Source organism: Melanotaenia boesemani, chromosome 7 (genome assembly GCF_017639745.1).
Source record: "Melanotaenia boesemani isolate fMelBoe1 chromosome 7, fMelBoe1.pri, whole genome shotgun sequence".
Classification (NCBI taxonomy): Eukaryota; Metazoa; Chordata; class Actinopteri; order Atheriniformes; family Melanotaeniidae; genus Melanotaenia; species Melanotaenia boesemani.
Genome location: NC_055688.1, coordinates 1,193,843 through 1,218,346, shown reverse-complemented (window position 1 = coordinate 1,218,346; position 24,504 = coordinate 1,193,843). Strand labels below are relative to the sequence as shown.

At 47.1% G+C, this 24,504-nt stretch overlaps 2 protein-coding genes and 1 long non-coding RNA gene across 5 annotated transcripts; 2 read left to right on the top strand and 1 right to left on the bottom strand.

Moving 5' to 3' along the window:
* Positions 1 to 1,985: 1,985 nt before the first annotated feature.
* rest (RE1-silencing transcription factor) lies at positions 1,986 to 12,298 on the top strand. 2 transcript variants are annotated; one of them, XM_041990023.1, is made up of 6 exons: positions 1,986 to 2,116; positions 6,419 to 6,685; positions 6,759 to 7,325; positions 7,606 to 7,766; positions 7,849 to 7,932; positions 9,295 to 12,298. In XM_041990023.1, exons 2-6 carry the CDS (start codon positions 6,438 to 6,440, stop codon positions 11,004 to 11,006), a joined length of 2,772 nt encoding a protein of 923 aa, XP_041845957.1. In that variant the 5' UTR covers positions 1,986 to 2,116; positions 6,419 to 6,437; the 3' UTR covers positions 11,007 to 12,298. The 2 variants fall into 2 exon arrangements, with proteins under 2 accessions (XP_041845957.1, XP_041845956.1); XM_041990022.1 differs by having other exon boundaries at positions 6,416 to 6,685.
* Positions 12,299 to 12,748: 450 nt separating this feature from the next.
* Positions 12,749 to 24,396, bottom strand: noa1 (nitric oxide associated 1). 2 transcript variants are annotated; one of them, XM_041990025.1, is made up of 10 exons: positions 24,062 to 24,396; positions 22,359 to 23,321; positions 19,028 to 19,192; positions 18,847 to 18,957; positions 15,886 to 15,977; positions 15,421 to 15,552; positions 14,476 to 14,592; positions 14,284 to 14,401; positions 13,472 to 13,578; positions 13,143 to 13,294 (listed from the first exon to the last, which is right to left on the bottom strand). In XM_041990025.1, the coding sequence occupies exons 1-10, from the start codon at positions 24,279 to 24,281 to the stop codon at positions 13,280 to 13,282; spliced, it is 2,040 nt and encodes a 679-aa protein (XP_041845959.1). In that variant the 5' UTR covers positions 24,282 to 24,396; the 3' UTR covers positions 13,143 to 13,279. The 2 variants fall into 2 exon arrangements, with proteins under 2 accessions (XP_041845958.1, XP_041845959.1); XM_041990024.1 differs by lacking the exon at positions 13,472 to 13,578 and having other exon boundaries at positions 12,749 to 13,294.
* LOC121642941 lies at positions 19,552 to 19,908 on the top strand. The gene is made up of 3 exons (XR_006011012.1): positions 19,552 to 19,566; positions 19,623 to 19,668; positions 19,872 to 19,908. It is a non-coding gene; the product is annotated as an uncharacterized LOC121642941 (long non-coding RNA).
* Positions 24,397 to 24,504: the final 108 nt, after the last annotated feature.

Here is a 24,504-nt window from a genome sequence, read left to right as displayed (position 1 = left end):
AGGGAAAAAAGGCAGTATTCAGTACAGTGGCAGTAATTAGTTACATTGATCCCAAACCGGACCATCAGACTGGTCTCTCCTACTGGAACACTGTTGGTGCCGGGCCAAAGTCATCAACCCTGGCCAGAACCTGGTCTGATGTTGTTCATCGCAGAGGTAAATCCAGCAGGAAATTTAAAGCTCCAGAAGCTACCTCCACATTAAAAGAAATAGACTCCGTCCTGGTTGGAGACTCTATAACAGCATGTGAGGATGGCAAAGACGGAAAATCTAACATTTTCTGATCCATCAGTCAGGGAACTGACAGAGATCTTTAGACCATTCTGTCTCCATATCCAGATGGTATGAAGATTATTGTCCACACAGGGTCTTTAGATATTCTGAGGAGGAAAATTGGCTCTGAGATCCTGAAAAAAGACTTTTCTCTGCTGTTGGAGAGACTGTGTCAGTTGGGAGCACACCATGTTTACATTTCAGGACCCATTCCTACAGCGGGTAAAGGGATTGAACTTTTCAGTAGGCTTCTTGGCCTGAACACATGGTTATCAAACGCATGTATCACCCATGGGATAAAGTTCATTGATAACTTCAATATCTTTTGGAACTGTAAGGAGCGATTCAGACCTGATGGTGTGCATCCAAATCTAACTGGATGCAGATTACTTGGTGCACACTTGCGTCATGCTGTTGGGACGGCAAACCCAAACATGAGTGTACAGATAAGAGCGAAGGACACAGCAGAGAAGCAATCAACTCCCAGCTCTCTCCCCTCACCAGACCCTCTTCTCCACATCACCCAAGGTCTTAAAAGGATGTCTCTATCCAGGCCTGAACCCCAGCAACCACCATCTACCAAGAAATACAGGGCTCCCCCTCCTCATCCTCCTCTTAGACCATCTGTCCTGGCAGAGCAGGGCCTGGGAGGATGGAGGAGGTTCATGGAGCATCAGCAGAATTCACAACAAAGATAACATGCCATGATGCGTTCAGGGTCCTGCTGTAGTTCTGCTACTACTGACAGCTGTTCTGAGATCTGGACCCAGTAGGATTCCTGTGTTGGTAAAATAAGGAATCGAACACGGTCAGTTTGTGGGGTGAATGGATCTAATCTGTTAACTGTACCTTGTATAACTCAGAATACAACAGAGACCAGTGTAAACTTCATAAAGCTGCTGTACTTAATGTTAGATCTCTGTCCAACAATCACTGTTAGTTAATGACTTCATCATTTCTCACAGTTTAGATTTTCTTTTTCTGACAGAAACATGGTGAACAGAAGACACAAGTGCTACAGTTCTTAATAAAACATTTTAGGTTTAGGAATAAATGTGGAACCAGGAGGAAAGGGGGAGTTTTGGAAAGGCTGAAACAGAGCGGCTTTGGGATGTGGTGGAACGGGAGATTCTCATCATGGATGCAGCCGACAAACCTGCAGCAACTGTGTGATGCTGTCATGTTAATATGGAGAAAACCTCTGAGGAAGGTTTCCACCACCTGCTTCATCTATTGCACCAGGATTAAGGCAGTCAAAAATGTCTGACCAACAAAGAGAATAATCCAAACAACAACCAGCTGATCCGAACAACAACCAGCTGATCCATAACTCAAAGCAGCACCATGGACGTTCTGCTGTTTTCAGACCGTCCTTCATCAGTTTTGGGGCACTCTGTGTATTTGAGACTCCTCATGTAGAATCTTTGGTCCAGGTTCTGATGGTTCTGTAAGAAACTGCCTAAGATCCACCAACTCGACCCAAACCTTCTCCTCTGTCTCGGACATTTAGTGGGGCCAAAAGTGGGCCAGATCAGGCCCAGATGTGTCTGATTGAATCATTCTGACACGGTTGATAAATTACTGTTAATAGATAATTGATTTTAATTTGGTTTTGGAAAAACTTTGAGCAGAAACACATTAATCAAACGTGTAGTTTAATTAAAGACTACAAAGAAGCGCAGCTCCAGTTTAGAGCGACGTGATGACGTCAGTCGTGCGTAGCTGTAGAGGAATGTGCGGAAACTTCTGTTCACTTTTCTCCCTGCGCTGTTCGTCGAAGAAAAAGCTCCAGAAGAGGAGGAAACTTCTGAAAAGTCCCTGAAAATTCGAGGTTGGGCACCAGGTGAGTGTGCGAGGTGCTGAAGCCGGGCTGCGCGGCTCTGAGCGGGGCTGTGTGCGCTTTTTGTGGCGGTGCAGCGGCTGGAAAGTTGCAGCAGTTTGAGGAAAATGGAGGCGGTGAGGTGGAGAAGAAGGCGCTGTCCAGGGCTGATCAGGACCATGGCTAACACTCCGACACCCAAACCCGTCGCAGGCCGCAGATTAGCTCCGACACTCACCTGAAAACTGAACGCCCGCGCCAAACACCAACTTTAAAACCCGCATCGCTGCGTGATATGATTCTTTTAACTTCCGCAAACTAAGTTTAGAGAAAGTCCGCAGAGCGAAAATAGTCGCTGAAATCTCAGCGCAGCTACACGTCAACACACGGTCTGTTAGCGGTAAAAACCCGAACAGCCGCAGCCGGATCGGTCCAGCGGTCACACCGGAACCACACGCGGGCAGAACCGAGTCCTGACGGAACTTTTTCATCCGCGCCAGAAACAAGTTAACTTCTCTGTTACCACACACCCTTCACATTCCACTCTTTTTAAGATTTAATTCAACTTTTTATTTGTTATAACTTCAGGTTCGTGTTTTTGTCTCGGTGTTTCTTCCCGATGTGTAACCCGTCCGCGAGGCGCTGTCGACCGAACCGTGGTGCTGTTTCAAAATGGCCGACACACGGTGTCATTAGATCACATCAGCTGCGAGGACGGCTACAGAAATCTGAGGAAAACATCTGGAGGAAGAGCTCTGTGTTAGATCACATCAGCCGTGAGGACGGCTACAGAAATCTGAGGAAAACATCTGGAGTGTGACGATACAACAGCTGGTTAATTTGAACTTTACTTATGTTTAACTTCTATTTATTTTTTTTACTAATTTGATTAAGTGGAAGAAAAACTAATGGAACTAGTTTACAGAGATGGCTACAAGTCATTTTTTGCAAGTTAAAGTCAAGTCTCACGTCTTTGACCTCAAGTTAAAGTCAAGTCTCACGTCTTTGACCTCAAGTTAAAGTCAAGTCTCATGTCTTTGACCTCAAGTTAAAGTCAAGTCTCACGTCTTTGACCTCAAGTTAAAGTCAAGTCTCACGTCTTTGACCTCAAGTTAAAGTCAAGTCTCACGTCTTTGACCTCAAGTTAAAGTCAAGTCTCACGTCTTTGACCTCAAGTTAAAGTCAAGTCTCACGTCTTTGACCTCAAGTTAAAGTCAAGTCTCACGTCTTTGACCTCAAGTTAAAGTCAAGTCTCACGTCTTTGACCTCAAGTTAAAGTCAAGTCTCACGTCTTTGACCTCAAGTTAAAGTCAAGTCTCACGTCTTTGACCTCAAGTTAAAGTCAAGTCTCACGTCTTTGACCTCAAGTTAAAGTCAAGTCTCAAGTCTTTGACCTCAAGTTAAAGTCAAGTCTCAAGTCTTTGACCTCAAGTTAAAGTCAAGTCTCAAGTCTTTGACCTCAAGTTAAAGTCAAGTCTCAAGTCTTTGACCTCAAGTTAAAGTCAAGTCTCACGTCTTTGACCTCAAGTTAAAGTCAAGTCTCACGTCTTTGACCTCAAGTTAAAGTCAAGTCTCAAGTCTTTGACCTCAAGTTAAAGTCAAGTCTCAAGTCTTTGACCTCAAGTTAAAGTCAAGTCTCAAGTCTTTGACCTCAAGTTAAAGTCAAGTCTCAAGTCACTTTTAGTTGTAATGAGTAATCTACCGTCTGGTCCACTTAGAAGATGCATTATAATCCAAGGAATTTAAAACTCGTATTTCAACCTTTATCTACCGGCAGTTAGTAACAGCTCTGATCTTCAGCTTTAAATGCTCTGTCCCTCTCCTCTGGATGATTTCTTTACTTTACTAAAAACCTGTAGATCAAGATGGAAATGTATTCAGATTAGTAAATGTGTTCTTAACATAACTTAACCAAGAGTTTTTAATGTGAACCAAAATCCATCGAGACCAACAGAGAAATATAAAATACACTTTGTTTTTTTTTTTCATTCCACTCATTTACTCATACGGTTAATTCATATCTTCTATAAATCCATGCTCACCTGTAATAACACCTCACCACTGCACATCAAACTGGGTGAGGCTGTTTCTTCTTTCTACTCCTATTATTATTTACTATTTATTGTACATACTTTAATTTGTCTGTTGTTTAATGTGTCTTTTACTTTGTGTTTGAGCTGCTGGAACAGTGGAATTTCCCCACCGTGGGATCAATAAAGGATCTTATCTTATTGCAGCAGGTAAACATGTAAAATCTGCAGGACAGTGGCTCATCAGGTCCACAGCTGGTGATCCCTGCACTACTGCAAGACTTCATATTTTGTTTTAAAGACTTGAAATAACTGTACAGAAAATTTTAATTATTAAACTTTTTAAAACTGAAAAAAATATTTGAAATAATTTAGATCCAAAACTTGCAGGTCCAATAATTATTCCTCACATTCCTTAACCAACAACAGCTGCACTTTCCTAACAAACAGACCCAGTAAAACCATGTTGTTAAAGTGGGTCTGATCCCAGTTTAATGTGTAAACGTCTCGTTCTTCTTCTGAACACATTCAGTGGAGCAATCTGTTAACTTTATTTTAGTACAAAGTTAGTAACAAGCTAACGTTTACACCGCTGCAGCGCTAAGCTAGTTGCTAACATAGATGCTAACATTAGCTTCATATTACAGGGACCTCTCCAGGTGTTTTAAGGTGGATGTGGTGAAACCGGAGTCCTGCATTTTTATACCACAGATGTTGCAGTTTGCAGCTCTTATATTGGTCCCTTTTTATTAAGTTTTTAATACCCAAGAAGTTACAGCGGTGCTGTAGCAACAGATGTGCTCATCCTCAGTGTTTTGATTGACTGCACATGCAGACGAGTCTGTGTGGAGTTACGTTAACATTAAGTCTGGAGATATGACCGCACGCAACACAGACAGCAGACAGGAGATCAGACAGAAAGAAGATCATGTACAAAACATAACAAATAAAAGTTCACAAGTCTTAATCTGTGAGTCCAAGTCGAGTCTCAAGTCACTGGAAACAGGACTTAAGAGAGACTCGAGTCTCCATCTCTGTAAGTTTGTGATGGAGATTTCTGGCAGAATCACCTTAAAGCACATTTCTGCTCCTTTACGTACGTAAACAGTGACGTCCGTTTCAAATGTTGTCACACGTCGCCGTCCTCATACTTCCATGTGTGTTTTGTGTTGCCATGGTTGTTAAGTCAGTTCCTCCACTAGGGGGTAATGCTGAGTTCAGACTTCACTACCGCGAGCCGGCGTCCGTTTCAGACGCCGTCGCTAAAAAGTTTCCAACACGGCCTAAACACTTGCATATAGTCTTTCTTCAAAAGCTCATAATTTCTGCAGTTGTTGTGCCCGTCTTCATTCTTCTTCTTTTTGTCAGCTATTCTGCTCAGCCCTGCCCCTGTGATTTCTGCTGGTATTGCTCCGTCCTCTGCATCAAACTCCTTGAAAACAGACCAAATTAGGTGTGTAACCAACGCGAAAAACGGACGAACCTGTCCGTCCATCCGTCGTCTGCATCGCGCAGGGTCTCGTTCGCTTGCAGTTTGTTTGCAGTGTGAAGCGGTTCACACCAGGATAGAGCCGTGGTTTGATCAGGTTGGGAGTTCCAAAATATTTTGCACCTGCCTTCGGCTTGGTTTGCTTTCACTCTGCACTTTACTGAAGCGGACCAAACCATCTGGATGTCGCCCAGTTAAAACAACTGCTTGCTGGGGAGATATTCCCTGGAATGGCAAAGAAGAAAACAACAGGAAGAAAAAGCAGCTCTTTGGTTGGCCAGGAGTGAACTAGATGCAACATCAAAGTCACTTCCTGTCTTTCTTTACTTAAAAAGATTTTAAAGTAAGAAATTTAAGTTAAAAAATTCATGTAATTTTTTATTTCAGTAATATTTTCAGATACATTTTAGCTTTTGCTGCAACTTTTCACAAAATCTGCCACAAAATCAGGCATTTTAGGCCAAAGTAGCAAAAACCCTGGAGGGACTGCCTGTATTTCAGTATTTCTCAAACTCTTCCCCGGGACAGCCCTCGCGGTGCCAGCGAGTTTACCAGACTTTAGAAGCTTGAGCAGTATTGAAATCTATGCGTCCCCTCCAGGAATAGTGTCTGTGACCCTGCGATGTATTTTTGGCAGGTATCTGTTAGTTTGTAAGCTCATAATGAAGAAACTTTAACCATCAGTTACACTTCTTGTCATGTTTAAAGTAGTAAAAAGTTGAAAAAAGACGAGGTTAAATGTGTTAGAACCAGGATTTGGTTCTAGAACCAGATCCTGGTTCTAAAGGTCCCGTGTTGTGTCAGCAGGTGAAGGCCTGGAGTCAGCATGGCGGCTCAGACCTTGTTCTCTGTGTTTCCTGTGGGCGTGCCTCCGGCGGAGGACGGGCCGGGTCTCAGTGACATGCCCAGGAACACGCTGCCCGCCCCTCAGCTGGTGATGCTGGCCAACGTGGCGGCGGTGACGGCGGGAGAAGGCGGCGGCGGTGACGGCAGCGTGGCTGACGAGAAGGAGATGATGGAGCTGAAGACGGTCGGCAGCAGCTACTCGGACAGTGAGGACGAAGGCATCATCAGGTACCGAATGAAACCCGACTCCCATCTGCTCCGTTCTGTCACCTGTCATTAACTCACCTGTGTGTCTGAGCAGGTACAGCTACGACAACCAGAACCACAGAGAGGTGTGCATCGTGGAGTATCCAGAGTCCCCGGGCCCCAGCGTCAAGGCCGGCGACATGGGAGACCAACGAGACGAGGTTGAGGACGATGACGAGGGGGACAAAGCTGAAAGCCGGTTCAGCAGCCCGCAGCCCTGCCCCTCCGTCTCCGCACCTCAGCAGGGCGTCAAACGTCAAGACGGACCACCGACCGGCTCAGAGAGCGTGAAGAAGAAGAAGCCATTCCGCTGCAAGCCGTGTCACTTCCAGGCTCAGAGCGAGCAGGACTTTGTCCAACACCTGAGCACACACAGTATCAGCAAGATGATGGTGGTCAACCAGGTGGAGGGGCGGAGCAAAACCAAGGCCAAGGAGGCAGAAAAACCAGAGGCCTCATCAGCCGGGCAGGTGGAGAGCAGCGGGGAGCCGGTGACCTCGGCAGCCACATCAGGAGACATCAAAGGGCTGATCAGGTGTGAGCGGTGCGGCTACAACACCAACCGATACGACCACTACATCGCCCATTTGAAGCACCACAGCAAGGAGGGCGACGACCACAGGTAACACACCTGAGTTTCAGAGAGAGACAGAGTATGGCCCAGTCAGAAAACCTATGATCAGTTATCTGAACCAGCTTCTCATTGGTCAGAAGAGCTGGGGTTTAAACTCCGCCCTCATCCAGAGTCCAGCGTCTGTTGACCAATCAGAACTCCCGTTCTTGCTGGTTTAGGTCTTCAAGTCTCGGAAGATCTGCTGTTTCTGTTCAGGTGACACTTATTGAGCTGAAGGTAAACGTGCCTCTGTGTGTGTGTGTGTGTGTGTGTGTGTGTGTGTGTTCAGGGTGTTTAAGTGTACTCTGTGTCCGTACACCACGGTCAGTCAGTACCACTGGAGGAAACATCTGAGGAACCACTTCCCTAGCAAACTGCACACCTGCAGCCAGTGTTCCTACTTCTCCGACCGGAAGAGTAACTACATCCAACACATCCGGACACACACAGGTAAGGACACCTGTCCCCGTCCACCTGTCCTCGTCCACCTGTGCCTGTCTGATCATGTGATGATGTGGTGTTTCCTGTCCAGGGGTCCGTCCCTTCCAGTGTCTGTATTGTGACTACTCCAGTTCTCAGAAGACACACCTGACCCGACACATGAGGACACACTCAGGTGAGACAGTGTGTGTGTGTGTGTGTGAGACAGTCATTTCAGACAAACTGTTTTTAACGATCATCATGATTGATTCCAACCAGCTTATTGATCCCAGCTAACGCTCCAGTTTTCTTCTTCTGTGGTTTAATGTTGATCTATGGAACGAGTCGAGTGCCAGAAAACCAAAAACAAAACAGAAATCTGTTTTTAAAAAGACAGATGAGAAAAGTAATTTGTTAATTTAATAAAAAAAAGTAAATAAAAATATTTCATATACAAAGTGAAAAAAGAAGAGAAACAGCTGGGTTTGTTTATTTAAATAAAGTAAAATGATCCCGATGAAATTATGGGAATATTTGGTCATTTCCTGATTGATTTCCTGGTTCAGCTCTTGTGTGGTCACATGATCAATCAGCTGTTTGCACAGACATTTAACCTGGTTACCAACATGTGACCCAAAAACTCAGACTGTAGGATTTGGACTCTTCTGATTGGATCAGAACTCACCTGTCTGATGCTGTACCTTGGTGTTGCCTTGAGTCAGTGACGGTAGTTAGAGGAAAGATGAACAGCAATGATGTTTGTTTCTCATCATCTCTTTGTGTTGCTTCTCTCTGATTAAGCTGTCCAGGTGGACTAACACGGTAATGTAACACCTTGTTGTGTTGTTCTGTGTGTGTTTGTTTGTGTGTGTTTGTGTGTGTGTGTTCGTTCAGGTTCTGGACCCGAGCTCCTGCATGAACAAAGCTGTTTGTCCATCAGAACCTAAGTTAACACGTTTAGTTATGAGTCCAGTCATGTGGTTCTGTGTATGATCCAAACACACTCAGAACCTGAGCTCCTCAGCTGATTGAAGTTCCGTTTCCATGGCAACGTCGCACTCTGTCATGAAGCCACCTCAGACCCAGGCACATCATAGATAAAATCCTCAGGTAGTTTTACAGCCGAATCCAGAAAGGCTGGAACATGTGGAGCGAAGGCTGGTGTGAATGCGGCGTACACAGTTACAGGAAGCAGGGCCGGAGAGAAAGGGGGGCACGGTACGGGTAGAACCCCAAGATTTGTCAAAGTAGCATTAAAGTTGTAGTGATTGGACAGAATTACAAGTACGTGCAGAGGATTGACTGAATTTGCCTGAATAGTTGCAATCGCTATGTCACGAACTCCTGGAGGGGCCATGAGGCGGATCAGAACTCAGGTTTAGTGATAACACACAGCAGATCCCTGATTGGAGGGTCGGCAGGTTGGATGCACCTGGTTTAACACCTGAGTAAGAACCAGGTGATTCTATATGTCCTGATGGAGTTATGGACACCTACCTGTCGTGTCCTCTGTCAGCCACTGCTGTCCTCTAAGACGTTTGTCTCTTCCTGTTTGCAGGTGAGCGTCCGTTCAAGTGTGACAGCTGCTCCTACCTGGCAGCCAACCAGCACGAGGTGACCCGCCACGCCCGGCAGGTCCACAATGGTCCCAAACCGCTGTCCTGTCCGTACTGCGAGTATAAGACGGCCGACCGCAGCAACTTCAAGAAGCACGTGGAACTCCACCTGAACCCTCGGCAGTTCCTCTGTCCGCTCTGCAAGTACGCCGCCTCCAAGAAGTGCAACCTGCAGTACCACATCAAGTCCAGACACTCCGGCTGCAATGTGGCGCTGGACGTGTCCAAAGTCAAACTCCGGGTCAAGAGATCTGGTTCTGATGGCGCAGATGAGAACTCCAAAGCTTCTCCTGGCATGGAGGAGGACATGGACTTGGACGACGGGGATGATGACTCGTGTCCCATCAATCTGTCCATTAAGAAGAGCGGCCGGCACGGCAGTGACCAGACAGTACCAACTGAAAGTCCTGACAAAGCTGCCAAGAAAGCAAACGTCTCGTCTGAGAAGGAGAAAACACCAAAGACTAAGATCTTCACCCGGCAGAAGAAGGTTGGAGAAACTCCTGCAGAGACCGCGGCTACTAAAGACATTAAGCCAGAGACAAGTCCAGCTTCCGGAAGTTCTGACAAGGCAAAGAAACGGGTCAAGAAGCCTCCAGCTGAGAAACCCGCCATGCAGGACCAAGCAGAAGAACCCGCGACCCAAAAACTCCAAGCAGAGGCGGAGAGTTCTGGGGAGGTCCAGAAGGTGTGGCCTGAGAAAGAGCCTCAGAAGAACGAGAACAAAAACCTCAGTAAGAACAGGAAGACTGGATCAAGGAAGTCTGTTAAGAAACCAGAACACGAAGAAGGAGCTTCACAGAAACCAGATGGTCCTGGTCTGAAAGCAAAGGTGGTCAGGGACAAGTGCACAAAGAGGAAGTCCACTGAGGTTTTAGATCTTTCACAAAAATCCTCCAAGAACAAACGTGTGAAGGCTGCTGAGAAGGTGCCGTCCAAACCTTCAGATGGTACCACCAAGATGAACGGGTCCGGTCCGACTCCAAAGTCTAACAGAAGAGTGGCTGTGAAGCATAAGACCAGAACCTGCAACAAGAAGGGTCCAAAGGAAAAAGCTCCTGACATTGATTTATCCTCAGACGCTCCAGAGGGTTCTGTTCAACCAGACGACCCGACCCAAACTGAGCTGACAGGAACTGGTCCAACACAGATCAGTTCCTCCACAGAGGAACCGGTTCCACCAGAACCGGAAGAGACTCTAAGCAAACCTTCAGATCAGAGGGACGTTTCAGCACCCAGAAGCTCTGGACCAGACCCACCAAGTCCCGTTGCAGACCAGCCTGAACCGACCTTCATCAAACCCACATCAGCGTCTTCTCTGGTATCTCCTGACCCGCGGTGCAAACCTGCTGACCCCGACGATGACGAGGGCATCCACAGCAGCCATGAGGGAGGAAGTGACATCAGCGACAGCGCCTCTGAGGGCAGCGACGACTCCGGCTTGAACAGTACCGGCGCTGGGCCGACCAAAATGTCCAACGACCCGGAAACGCCCACCGACGAGATCCCGACGCCAACCGAGCTGAAGAGTCACATGTGCATCTTCTGCGACCGCACGTTCCCGCTGGAGGTGGAGTACCGCCGCCACCTGAACCGCCACCTGGTCAACGTTTACTACATGGACGGTTCTGGTACCAGCAAGACCCTGAAATGAGGCAGTCTCCATGGCAACACGGCATCCAGATGTTTGTTCTGTGTATCCTGAGATCAGTTAATCTGCATGTTGCTTTAAACACACGGTTCTGAACAGGTTCTGGACTTCACCCACCGCTGGGTCAGAACACTGGTGCTGACCCGTTTATTAAATCAGTCTCACATTTTCTTTTTATGGTTTGGAACTTTTTGGACCGGGTCGCTTTAGAAAAGTTCTGGTCCAGATGTTCAGAACCAACGTCAGCTGACCCGGTCTTGGTTTGAGGACTTGAATGTGGACCTGCTTTGTTGGATGACCCAGTCAGGTTCTTTGTTGATGAACTGATCTGCAACCAAGAAGCCCCCCCCCCCCTTCAGTCAGCTGTCAATCAGTTGTCTCCATCTATAGGTAGTTATGGTAGCTAAGTTACTGAGTTAGTCCTTAAACGGGACTTTGTGTTCCAGCTGAACTCGTCTCAAGGAATAAAATTTATGGTCTTCAACTTTTTTTCTTTCAAAAAATTTGAACGTGGCTCATCGTGAACCTTGCAGATGCTTGTTCTAACGGGGTCCTGCTGGGAACTGGCTCCAAGTCTGGGTCATCAGAGACGACTTTGGACTCGGTTCTGTTCTGCTGTGTTGTTTCTCATTCAGATTATATCAGCTGTGTCGATCCGTTGCAGCAGAACCGGGTTCTCCTGTCTCAGAACCACGTCTAGTTCCAGATCTTAGACTTTCAGTGCCTTCGACAATCAGCTGGGATCGGTTCTGAGTCCAGTTCCTGTCGGTTCCACCGGGTTGTTGTTTTCTTTGTTTGGTTGTTTGTTATTGTTTCCTGTTTGTTTTCTGTCCTCTTTCGGGATGAACTGATAGAAGTTTAAACTTCATCCTTTCAGTTTGATGACGATGATGGTGAAGAAACTTGGTTTTTGTAGAACTGTGTGTTTTGGGCCTGTAAATATCCTGAACTTTCTGTGGTCTGAATGTGGTTCTGGTTTTGAACCTGCTGGGCAGTTCTGTGTGAGGATGATGATGGTGTGATCTTCACCAGCTCCGTGACATTGATCCGTTAGTTTGCAGCTGTCGGATCAGTTCAGTTGGATAATTGATCCAACAGGAAGTGGTTGTCCTGTGATGTCCCCTTTAACACACAATCAGCTGATCATGGACCCGTCGTCGTTACAACATGAACTTCCCTGAACGGGATTCTCAGAACCGAGATAAAAGGGTTCTGCTGGGTCATTAGAAACTAACACCTGCCATGTGTCGTTCATGTACTCTTTTAAATAAAATTTACAAAATCTCTGATCATTATTGATCTCTTTATTGATTGAGTCATGTCTCACACACGGATAGCGTACTACATCGAAAAAAACCATCTCAGATCACTGCAGCAGTACGACCAGAACCAGAACCCTGAGAAGGAAGCGATGCGCGATGCTGCGTCACATGACACCAGAGAGCGAATCTGTGTTCAGCTGGCTGCGTTGCCATGGTAAGTGATGCTGGCTCCATCACCGGTTCTGTTCCTGGTAACCCAGCACCAACATCAGAACCACACAGATGATGTCTGACAGAAATCATTTCCTAAGAAGTCAAGATTTGACAACCGGTCATTTCTGAGCCGCTTGGGAACCAGAACTTGGCTGTCTGGGCCAGAACTCTGTGTTGGACTCAAACATTTTTGCAGCTACAGTTAGACTAACTGCAGGTTACCATGGAAACCTAGCATCTGTTCATGTTCATATTCAGTACAGATGTGTTGGTTCTGATCCAGAAACTGAGTTGGTTTATGTATCAGAACTTTCAGTAAAATGACTCAGATCTCGGGTTATTATGGGATGGTGCCGGAGTTTGCGTTCTTCACACATGCTGGTCTGAGTGCGCTCAGAGCCTGAACACCTGCTGCTTTCAGACAGCACAACCAGTTGACTAAGTGGTGAGGTTCTGGTTCTGTTCTGGAGAGAACACAAAGTCCGGCTAATGATCTGGCAGGAAACCATGGAAACAGCAGGGTTCATCAGTCTGAAGAGGCGGAGCTTCACCCATCTGCAGGTCAAGCTGCCTCCTTTTTCTTCTTCTTCTTCTTGACGAGCTGCAGCGTTGGGGCCCCATCAGCTGACAGTCCTCCATCCAGCCGCCCCGCAGCTTTCACCGGTTTGTAGGCGGCAGATTTACGAACGCGCTCTCCTTTCAGAGACACCACATAGGGCAGCAGTGGTGGCGTCCGCAAGCTGTAGCCTGCAGCCGGCGGGCCGTGAACCCTCATCTGCAGCTGCTCGCCCTCCATCACCGTCACAGCCACCCAGCCTGCACACAGGTAACACAGACAGGTGAGGCAGCGCTGACCTGATATTACTATAAATCGCAGTATTAAACTCTACAACTGTAATCATGGTGTTTAATATGTGAAGATCCTTCAATGTCTTCACTTTTCATAGAGGACCAGGTCCAAACCGCGTGGACAGCACGTTACATCCGTGTTACCATTTGTGTTTCTTTGTTTTTGTTCCTTGTCCCGGTGGGAAAGTATGTCAGAGGAAGAGTTACTCCCTCCAAACAGATTACGTCATCCTCGTCAGATTTCTTTGGTTCTAGAAAAAAGGGACGGCGGCGTCATTGTGGACGGCTCACCAGCCTGTAAACCAGCCATGAAACAGTTGTAGAGAAAAGAGGGAAAAACATCCAGAAACCTGCTTTCTAAATGTTCACCAGCTGGATTAAATCATGTTGATGTTTAACTGAAGTATCATTGGAGTGAAATGTTAATGATGTTTCCAGCTCCGGTTCTGATGTTATGAACTTTCTTTGCTGTATGGTTTCGCAGTTCAAACAGAAATGTGGAAGAAATGTGGACTTGCTTCTTTATTTCCACTGTTCCAGTTTTATTTATGTCAAACGGCTGCTTTTCTGTTAAAGGATGGCCAAATTTTGGATGTTTTTCCTAGGTTTCTAAATTCTCTACTCAAGTTGAAAAGCATTTTTATAATGTAGTTTCCAGAAAGGAGCCTCCCAAGTTTAGGAAGAGGTCCTGTAGCCTTTTCCATCCGTCTCCTCTGAGAGAAATCCAGTTAACATGTAGGACTTATTTAGTCTTTACACACAGAGAGAATCTAGTTGTTTCAGTTTCTTTCTATATTATTATTATGTTGGCATCAAAAGACAGAAATAAATAAATGTTCATGTGGTTTTACACATTTATACTGACGATTGTCGGTTATTTTCTGACAATAACTAATACCAAGAAACTCGTTACATCCTGTTAGTTACAGGTGAGTCAGATGGTCTGTGGGGTTTACCTGCAGACGACAGTTTGATGTCAGCAGCAGCCTCCAGGTAACCTCGACCCTCCAACACGAACTCCTGAGGAACCAATGCTCCAAACTGTTCCATGCGCTCTGACCCGCCTGCAGGCACCTGAATGCAGCACATACAGCAGAGTTACTGCACCTGAACGCAACATCAGGTGATGGTGTGATCATGTGACTCACCCCCAGCAGGGTGTGTCCTGCGTGTTTCTGGTAAATGCCATCAGCTTTTTCCAAACTGGTGATGTGGACCGGGACCCGACTGGAGGCCATGACTGAAAACCAGCAGGACTTTCCTCCCTGTGGAGCATAGATCAATCATCAGTAATCGTCTCAAACCTTTGAAGACGGCTGCAGACAGCGTTTTCCCACCCTCCGACTGGACAGTGAATGCATCTCAGGTCATGTGACTCCTGTAAGATTCTGTTACTGGAACAGAAATGATTTTCCTGAACTTTCAGATGTTTATTTGGATCAGAATCATTCTGTAATGTTCCATCTCTAGATTAGATCAGGTCAGGTCAGATCTGGGTCCGGGTCCAGGTCCAGTCGGTGGTCTTCCTGTTCATGTTTGAGAAGAAAATGTTGATGTTTGTGTTAGACTAAGGAAACATGAACATTTTCACGGAGCTGCTGGGTTCATGCGGTAATCCTGGTTCTGGATGTTTTGGACTCGTCCCTGTTCGGGTTCAGCTAAGAATCTTCTGGAACTTGGACTGAGTCGCTCTGGAAGTCGAGTCACAACAATGTGGCCATCTTAGAGACTCAACAGGAAGAGAGCCCATCAGCTGAGGGAACACCTGGAGGTGTTCAGCTGGCAGGTGCAGGTCAGCTGACTCACGGAGAGCCTCCAGGAGAAGAATAATTCTTCTTCATCATCATCTTCTTCTTGTGTTTGGGTGGAAGCGACTGAAACCTGAGGGATGAGATGTACTGATAGTTGCCGTGGAGACCACCACTGCTGAAGGAAGCGGATTTTTGGGCAGAATGGGCTATCCTGCTGTTTTAACCTGAACCGGACTGTGATGGTTCTGTAGGTCTCAGCGTGTCATGGCTTCAAAAGTCACCATCATCATCATCATTAATCTATCAATTAGCAATAATCAGTGACAGTGTTGGTGTAATGACCTGCAGGAAGTCGATCCGGGCCAGAGCTCCCACAAACAGACTCATTCCGGGCTTCAGCACGAAGGTCCGAGGGATGATGGCCTGAGTCGGAACCACCAAGCGGACCTCCTGCTCCTGCAGCAGCTGGAGGACCTGATGGACCGGGTCAGAACCAGAAACTGTCAATTAGTGACTCACCTGCATAGCAGCTGACCGTTTCCATGGGAACTAAAAACGTTCCTGAGATTATTAACAACTATAAACTTAAATTAATTAGCTGTAAACTAGTAAACATCTAGTAAACAACCGATAAATAGCTGGCAAACAATTGGTAAACAATCGGTAAGCAACAGGTAAACATCCTGTTAACCACTGCTTAACAACTGGTAAACATCTGGTAAAGTTCAGTAAACAAGTAAACATCTGGTAAACATTCAGTTCTGGCTCCTTCCTGTCTAAACAGATGAAGATGAAGATCAGCCTCACATCCAGCTCCTTCAGGATTCCCGGCGTGTCGAACAGCCAGTGGGCGTCTTTCAGCTCGTTCGGGCTCATCTTGTCATGTGACTTCCTGACAGCTGTTGGGTCACAAAGGAGGTCCAGTCACTTACTGTCTGTTTGGAACTGAAACTGGACCAGAACCACATCTCATCCGGAGATAACTGGGCTCAGTTCGGTACCTCTGGACCTGTGGTTCTGCTCTCACCACTGAGACGGGGTCTGATTAGTTTGCCACAGACAGCTGACGACGTTCAGATGCTGGACCAAGCTTCACTGCCTCGGTCAAATCAGTGCCTAGAGCGCAGCTGCAGTCAGCTCCAGAAACCTGGGTGTTATTTTGGTTTATCAGCCACATTAAAGCAGGAAACAAATCTTTTAGATTACCATTTAGCGCATGCTTTATTTTCTTAATTATGGCTGAGATATACTCGCTGTGTACATAAACATATACATCAATGGTCTGCACCATCTGTATGTTTATATAGCCAACGTGCTTGATACTGGAGGTCACCACTAGGGGCAGTACACAGCACTTGTAATAGTGAAGTACCAGAATCCATCCAGGGGCCTCATTTATCAAGCTGGCGTAGAAACAAAAATCGGCGTACACCAAATATAGTCAGCTTTTGGGATTTATGACAACCAAACTTAACGGGAAAGTAGAAGTGCAGCATTTCCTTGTAGCGCTGCAGATGCCGCCTGTAGTTTGCTTTGCTACACTACCAGATCTGCAGCCATCATACGAGCCACCGAGACTCCTCAGACCACCTGGGTTCACTTGTTTTCCATCCCGAGAGTTTAAACATTTAGTTTTCTGCTGCTGATGTCTGGAACAAACTACCAGAAAACTTGAAGTCTGATCCAAACCTGAGTTCTGTTCAACCGAGTTGCAGAACCTTTTATGAAAAAATTAAATACACTGCTCAAACAAATAAAGGGACACTAAAATAACATCCTAGATCTGAATGAATGAAATCTTCTTATTAAACACTTTGTTCTTTACATAGTTGAATGTGCTGACAACAAAATCACACAAAATTATCAATGGAAATCAGTTTTATTAACCCATGGAGGTCTGGATTTGGAGTCACACTCCAAATTAAAGTGGAAAAACATGCTGATCCAGCTTTGATGTAATGTCCTTAAAACAAGTCGGAATGAGGCTCAGTAGTGTGTGTGGCCTCCACATGCCTGTAGGACCTCCCTACAACGCCTGGACATGCTCCTGATGAGGTGGCAGATGGTCTCCTGAGGGATCTCCTCCCAGACCTGGACTAAAGCATCCACCACCAGCTCCTGGACACTCTGTGGTCAACTTGGTGTTGGTGGATGGAGACATGATGTCCCAGATGTTCTCAGCTGGATTCAGGTCTGGGGAACGGGCGGCCAGTCCATAGCATCAATGCTTCGTCTGGCAGGAACTGCTGACACACTCCAGCTACATGAGGTCCAGCATTGTCTTCATCAGGAGGAACCCAGGACCAACCGCACCAGCATGTGGTCTCACAAGGGGTCTGAGGATCTCATGTCGGTACCTAATGGCAGTCAGGCTACCTCTGGCGAGCACATGGAGGGCTGTGCAGCCCCCAAAGAAATGGCCACCCCCCACCATTACTGACCCACTGCCAGACCGGTCATACTGGAGGACGTTGCAGGCAGCAGAACGTTCTCCACGGCGTCTCCAGACTCCGTCACGTCTGTCTCATGTGCTCAGTGTGAACCTGCTTTCATCTGTGAAGAACACAGGGCGCCAGTGGTGAAGTTACCAATCTTGGTGTTTTCTCTGATAAATGCCAAACGTCCTGCACGGTGTTGGTCTGTAAACACAACCCCCACCTGTGGACGTCGGCCCTCATACCTCCCTCATGGAGTCTGTTTCTGACCGTTTGAGCTACACATGCACATCTGTGGCCTGCTGGAGGTCATGCAGGGCTCTGGCAGTGCTCCTCCTGTTCCTCCTTGTACAAAGGTGGAGGTAGCGTCCTGCTGCTGGGTTGTTGACTCCTACGGCCTCCTCCACGTCTCCTGATGTACTGGCCTGTCTCCTGGTGGCGCCTCCATGCTCTGGACACGACGCTGACAGACACAGCAAACCTTCTGGCCACAGCTCGCATTGATGAGTCGTCCTGGATGAGCTGCACTACCTGAACCACTTGTGTGGGTTGTAGACTCCATCTCATGCTACCACTAGAGTGAAAGCACCACCAGCATTTAAAAGTCACCAAAACATCAGCCAGAAAGCAGAACTGAGAAGTGGTCTGTGGTCACCACCTGCAGAACCTCCTTTATTAGGGGTTTTTTTGTCTATAATTTCCACCTGTTGTCTTTTCCATTTACACAACAGCATGTGGAACTGATTTCAGTCAGTGTTGCTTCCTAAGTGGACAGTTTCATTTCACACAAGTGTGACTGACTTGGAGTTAAATTGTGTTGTTTACATGTTCCCTTTATTTTTTTAGCTGTGTATGTAACTGAATGTTTCTCTGATCAGACCATCATGTCAAGCTCTGGATGAAATGTCCTGCTCGGGTTCTGAGAGATTTGGTTCTGATCTATGACTAAAGCTGCAGACTGGACTTTTGGAGGTTCTGGGTTGGAACAAGTAAAGGACAAGTTCTCCAAAGTCCACCCAGTTAGCTGTGTGCACCAAAAACAAAGTTCTGTACTGGTCCCACCTGTGTGTGACAGGAGGCAGAGCTACAGAGATGAGCCTGGAGGGCGGTCAGAACAAAATGGCGAAGGTCGAAAAAGTGATCAGAACCGACTTCTCAAAACACAGATTCACCCTGAACCTGAGAAGGCAAAGAACAGAACAGTTCTGCTTACCTTTCAGAACCCGATCAGGTCAGACCCGGGTCAGAATACTGACTGTACCTGACTGTAACCCAGAAACAAAAAACCTGAGTCTGTGACATCACAGCTCATCCATCCAATCAGCTGCCTCACCTGCCGTCTTCACTTGTCCGTCCTCGTCTTCTCCAAACGCCAAACTGTCCGGATCAAACTGGATCTCGTCTCCCTTGGACGTGTCGGATCGAAATGTCTGGCCAACACGACCTGTGCAGATGAACATGTGATCAGTGACATGCCTGACTCCGCCCCCCACCCTGGTTCCTTTCCAACTTACCCACTAAGTATCCATGGCGACTGAAGATCTGTAGCCTCCGGCGCTCCACCTGTGACAGCTCCTCCTCCGTCTGCTGCGATGCCTTCTTCAGACGCTCCAGCCGGCGGAACATCCGGTATGGAGTCGGATTGATGATAGGAAACTTCAGCAGGTTCAGAGTGGTCCCTAAACGCATCACAGCGGACCAATCAATTCTGGATTAAACCAGCTGAGATGTTCCTAAACATGTTCCACAATGTCTTGACCTCTTCTGGATAAAAGCGTTTTGAAAGTTCCCAAACATGTTCCGACCTGTTCTGGATCAAACCGTCTGGAACATTCCCGAACATGTTTGGACCTGTTCCAGATTAAACCAGCTGAAATGTTCCTAAACATGTTCTGACCTGTTTCGACCTGTTCTGGATCAAAGCGTTTGGAATGTGATTGATCCAGAAGAGGTCAAGACATTGTGGAACATGTTTAGGAACATTTCAGCTGGTTTAATCTGGAACAGGTTGCAACATGTTTGGGAATGTTCCAGAGGGTTTGATCCAGAACAGGTCGAAACATGTTCGGGAACGTACCAAACCCTTTGATCCAGAACAGGTTGAAACAGGTCAGAACATGTTCGGGAACGTTCCAAACGCTTTGATCCAGAACAGGTCGAAACAGGTCAGAACATGTTCGGGAACGTTTCAAACGGTTTGACCAGAACAGGTCAATATATGTCTGAACATGTTTAGGAACATTTCAGCTGGTTTAATCTGGAACAGGTCCAAACATGTTCGGGAATGTTCCAGACAGTTTGATCCAGAACAGGTCGGAACATGTTTGGGAACTTTCAAAACGCTTTGATCCAGAACAGGTCGGAACATGTTCGGGAACGTTCCAAACTCTTTGATCCAAAACGGGTCGAAGCAGGTCGGGACATGTTCGGGAACGTTCCAAACGGTTTGATCCAGAACAGGTCGGGACATGTTCGGGAACGTTCCAAACTCTTTGATCCAGAACAGGTCGAAACATGTTCGGGAACGTACCAAACAGTTTGATCCAGAACAGGTGAAAACAGGTCAGAACATGTTCGGGAACGTTCCAAATGCTTTGATCCGGAACAGGTCGAAACAGGTCGGAACATGTTCAGGAACGTTCCAAACGCTTTGATCCAGAACAGGTTGGAACATGTTCGGGAATGTTCCAAACGCTTTGATCCAGAACAGGTTGGAACATGTTCGGAAACGTTCCAAATGCTGTGATCCAGAACAGGTCGAAACATGTTCGGGAACATTCCAAACACTTAGATCCAGAACAGGTCAGCACATGTTCGGGAACGTTCCAAATGCTTTGATCCAGAACAGGTTGGAACATGGTCGGGAACGTTCCAAATGCTGTGATCCAGAACAGGTCCCAAACATGTGCCGACCTGTTCTGGATCAAAGTGTTTGGTACGTTCCCGAACATGTTCCAACCTGTTCTGGATCAAAGCGTTTGGAACGTTCCCGAACATGTTCCAACCTGTTCTGGATCAAACCGTTTGGAACGTTCCCGAACATGTTCCGACCTGTTCTGGATCAAACCGTTTGGAACGTTCCCGAACATGTTCCGACCTGTTCTGGATCAAACCGTTTGGAACGTTCCCGAACAAAGCGTTTGGAATGTGATTGATCCAGAAGAGGTCAAGACATTGTGGAACATGTTTAGGAACATTTCAGCTGGTTTAATCTGGAACAGGTTGCAACATGTTTGGGAATGTTCCAGAGGGTTTGATCCAGAACAGGTCGAAACATGTTCGGGAACGTACCAAACCCTTTGATCCAGAACAGGTTGAAACAGGTCGGAACATGTTCGGGAACGTTCTAAACGCTTTGATCCAGAACAGGTCGGAACATGTTCGGGAACGTTCCAAACGGTTTGATCCAGAACAGGTCGGAACATGTTCGGGAACGTTCCAAACGGTTTGATCCAGAACAGGTCGGAACATGTTCGGGAACGTTCCAAACGGTTTGATCCAGAACAGGTTGGAACATGTTCGGGAACGTTCCAAACGCTTTGATCCAGAACAGGTTGGAACATGTTCGGGAACGTACCAAACACTTTGATCCAGAACAGGTCGGCACATGTTTGGGACCTGTTCTGGATCACAGCATTTGGAACGTTCCCGACCATGTTCCAACCTGTTCTGGATCAAAGCATTTGGAACGTTCCCGAACATGTGCTGACCTGTTCTGGATCTAAGTGTTTGGAATGTTCCCGAACATGTTCCGACCTGTTTCGACCTGTTCTGGATCACAGCATTTGGAACGTTCCCGAACATGTTCCAACCTGTTCTGGATCAAAGCGTTTGGAACATTCCCGAACATGTTCCAACCTGTTCTGGATCAAAGCGTTTGGAACGTTCCTGAACATGTTCCGACCTGTTTCGACCTGTTCCGGATCAAAGCATTTGGAACGTTCCCGAACATGTTCTGACCTGTTTTCACCTGTTCTGGATCAAACTGTTTGGTACGTTCCCGAACATGTTTCGACCTGTTCTGGATCAAAGAGTTTGGAACGTTCCCGAACATGTCCCGACCTGTTCTGGATCAAACCGTTTGGAACGTTCCCGAACATGTCCCGACCTGCTTCGACCCGTTTTGGATCAAAGCGTTTGGAACGTTCCCGAACATGTTCCGACCTGTTTCGACCTGTTCTGGATAAAAAGCGTTTTGAAAGTTCCCAAACATGTTCCGACCTGTTCTGGATCAAACTGTCTGGAACATTCCCGAACATGTTTGGACCTGTTCCAGATTAAACCAGCTGAAATGTTCCTAAACATGTTCAGACATATATTGACCTGTTCTGGTCAAACCGTTTGAAACGTTCCCGAACATGTTCTGACCTGTTTCGACCTGTTCTGGATCAAAGCGTTTGGAATGTGATTGATCCAGAAGAGGTCAAGACATTGTGGAACATGTTTAGGAACATTTCAGCTGGTTTAATCTGGAACAGGTTGCAACATGTTTGGGAATGTTCCAGAGGGTTTGATCCAGAACAGGTCGAAACATGTTCGGGAACGTACCAAACCCTTTGATCCAGAACAGGTTGAAACAGGTCGGAACATGTTCGGGAACGTTCTAAACGCTTTGATCCAGAACAGGTCGGAACATGTTCGGGAACGTTCCAAACATGTTCCGACCTGTTCTGGATCAAACCATCTGAAAAGTTACTGAAGACGTTCCTGAACCTGTTGTGACCGGTTTGAAGTGTTCAGGACCTGTTCTTGTCACGGTGACAAGGTTCTGGATCTAACAGCAGATCCAGAACCCTGCTGCTCTGGGTTAAACAGAGTGTGAAGTGAATGGATTCTGGTACTGACCCGGCCACGGGGAGATGGTGGCCTTCTGGATAATGTCGGCGGCTCTTGATTTGCAATAATCGGACTCAAGCAGCGTGTTGAAGAGCGTCGACTTGCCCGCATTGGCGCTGCCCACAAGGTACACGTCACCTTTGTACTTCCAGGACCGCTGTAGGCTAGATATCAGCATCTCGATGCCGTACCCGGTCTTGGCGCTGATCAGATGGACTTGGGTCACCTGAGAGCCGAAGCCAGCATCCTGGCAGTACTGACTGAGTTGCCGCTTGATCCGATGAAGGTAGTTAGGCGAGTCACCAGGCAGCAGGTCCACCTTGTTACCAAGGACGACAATGTGCTTGTTGGTCCCCACCAGGTCAGGTAGGTCAGGAACGATAGAGTCGGGCAGATCCAGAAGGTCCACGACGAACAAGACCAGGGCCTTGTGGGGCCGGATCTGCCGCACCACCTCCCGGTACTGGTCTCTGGACAGCTGCAGGTTCAGGGCCTTGTGGTGGTGGGTGAGCAGATGGCAGCGCTGACAGGTGGCTCCACCCAGTTGCCCCTCCCGCTGCAGCATCTTAAACTTCTCATTGGGCAGGTAACCGGGCACAGCGGTGTCGGTGCAGTGGAGCACGGCGCCGCAGCCCGAGCAGCAGGTGTCGCTCACCGGCTCGTCCGCGTCCGGGGTCCCAGAGATCCTGTGCTCACCCTTCCTCTCCGCCTTCTTCTTCTTCTTTTTCACAGAGGCAACGCTCTCATCCAGCAGAAAGTCCACATCCTGGAACTGGATCAGGAAGTCTGGCTCCGCCTCCTGCAGGGCTTCACCACGTAACACCTGCAGCTGCCACTCCAGTGACCTCAACTGTTTCTGAGAGGAGACCTGACCAGTAAGACCAGATCCAGGACTTGACTGGGGAGGAGCCAAGGAGACACTGAACTGACGGAGATGCTCCTCTTCCTCCTGATGAGGGTCCTCATTTGGATCTGGACCAGGGCATAACAGAAGAACTCAGAACCATCCTACGGTACTGGTACTAGAATCAGTCCTACAACTGAGTGCATTGTGACGTCTTTTTAAAAACCGGTGCATGAATCTATTACTCCACACCATCATAGTAACTACAAAGACGAGCAAAATAATAATAATAATAATAGAAAAACACAAGGTAACAGGGTAGACAATAATACATTTTATATCCATACATTAAATTTAAAAGGGCATTCCATTGATGTATCACTCCACCATCATCTAGAACGTAACGCACAGCCAACATAAACAACACTTTCCTGTTTAACCATAAAACACTCATCTATTGTTTTCTACTAAATTCCACCTGTTTGTCTCATTAGATGTTGATCACAGGTTGTGACGCTCCGATGAGGCTCAATACCTGCTCATCCCTGTACCAGACTGGGTGCTGTTAAACTTCCCAGAGGCTGTTCAGACACTTTCTGGTCTTACATCCTTGTTTTACACTCACCTCTTTGTACTGGCTCTTAAAAACAGTTTAACTCAAGAATTTTTAACTTTGTTTTTAATGCTTTAATCATGTTATTATTAAGTGTTGTTTAATGTGCTCTTTTATAGTTTGGTTGTTTTATTGTACACCGCTCTGGATAGCTGAGGTTGAACTGACATTGGTCAATTTACCTGGACAGAACCTGTGGTCCAGACATAACTTCTCTCTCACCTTCAACAGAACCTTTTAAAGTCACAGTCTCACCTGTACAGTCCAGGTCCTGGAAGACGAACTGCTCCTCGAGGTTTGGGTCCACGGTGCAGCTCCGGACTCCAGTCGGGGTCAGCCTGGGACCGGCGGGGGCCTCCGAACCCCGTGGCGGCGCCCCCACGCCGCCTGCAGCCGCATGGGACACGCTGCGAGCGGCAGGCCGGACGCTCCTCCACACCTGGCGGCGGACACACACCTGCAGCACCTTCAGCATCACGGCCGATGATTCGCGCTCCAGAAAACGCAGAGCTGTGTTAAAACTATGACCGCAAGCTACTCTCCATGCCGTCGGAACATGCGACTTCCTCCCCGGATGTGACGTAACACTCGTTGTGTGTTGATGTTCCGCTGAGAATTTTGGTTTTAAAATTACTTTTTTGTGAACAAATAAAAATGGCCCGTACGCACATTGACAGAACTAACACAATAAACTAATA

What these genes read in the sequence shown, in the direction of transcription:
- rest (XM_041990023.1), top strand. Translation starts at nt 6,438, where the DNA reads ATGGCGGCTCAGACCTTGTTCTCTGTGTTTCCTGTGGGCGTGCCTCCG. An exon ending in AAGGAGGGCGACGACCACAG is followed by an intron (nt 7,326 to 7,605) that starts GTAACACACCTG and finishes GTGTGTGTTCAG; the next exon opens with GGTGTTTAAGTGTACTCTGT. An exon ending in ACACATCCGGACACACACAG is followed by an intron (nt 7,767 to 7,848) that starts GTAAGGACACCT and finishes TTTCCTGTCCAG; the next exon opens with GGGTCCGTCCCTTCCAGTGT.
- noa1 (XM_041990024.1), bottom strand. Translation starts at nt 24,281, where the DNA reads ATGCTGAAGGTGCTGCAGGTGTGTGTCCGCCGCCAGGTGTGGAGGAGC. An exon ending in CACCATCTCCCCGTGGCCGG is followed by an intron (nt 19,193 to 22,358) that starts GTCAGTACCAGA and finishes TGATGCGTTTAG; the next exon opens with GGACCACTCTGAACCTGCTG. An exon ending in CAGGACACACCCTGCTGGGG is followed by an intron (nt 14,402 to 14,475) that starts GTGAGTCACATG and finishes TGCTGCATTCAG; the next exon opens with GTGCCTGCAGGCGGGTCAGA.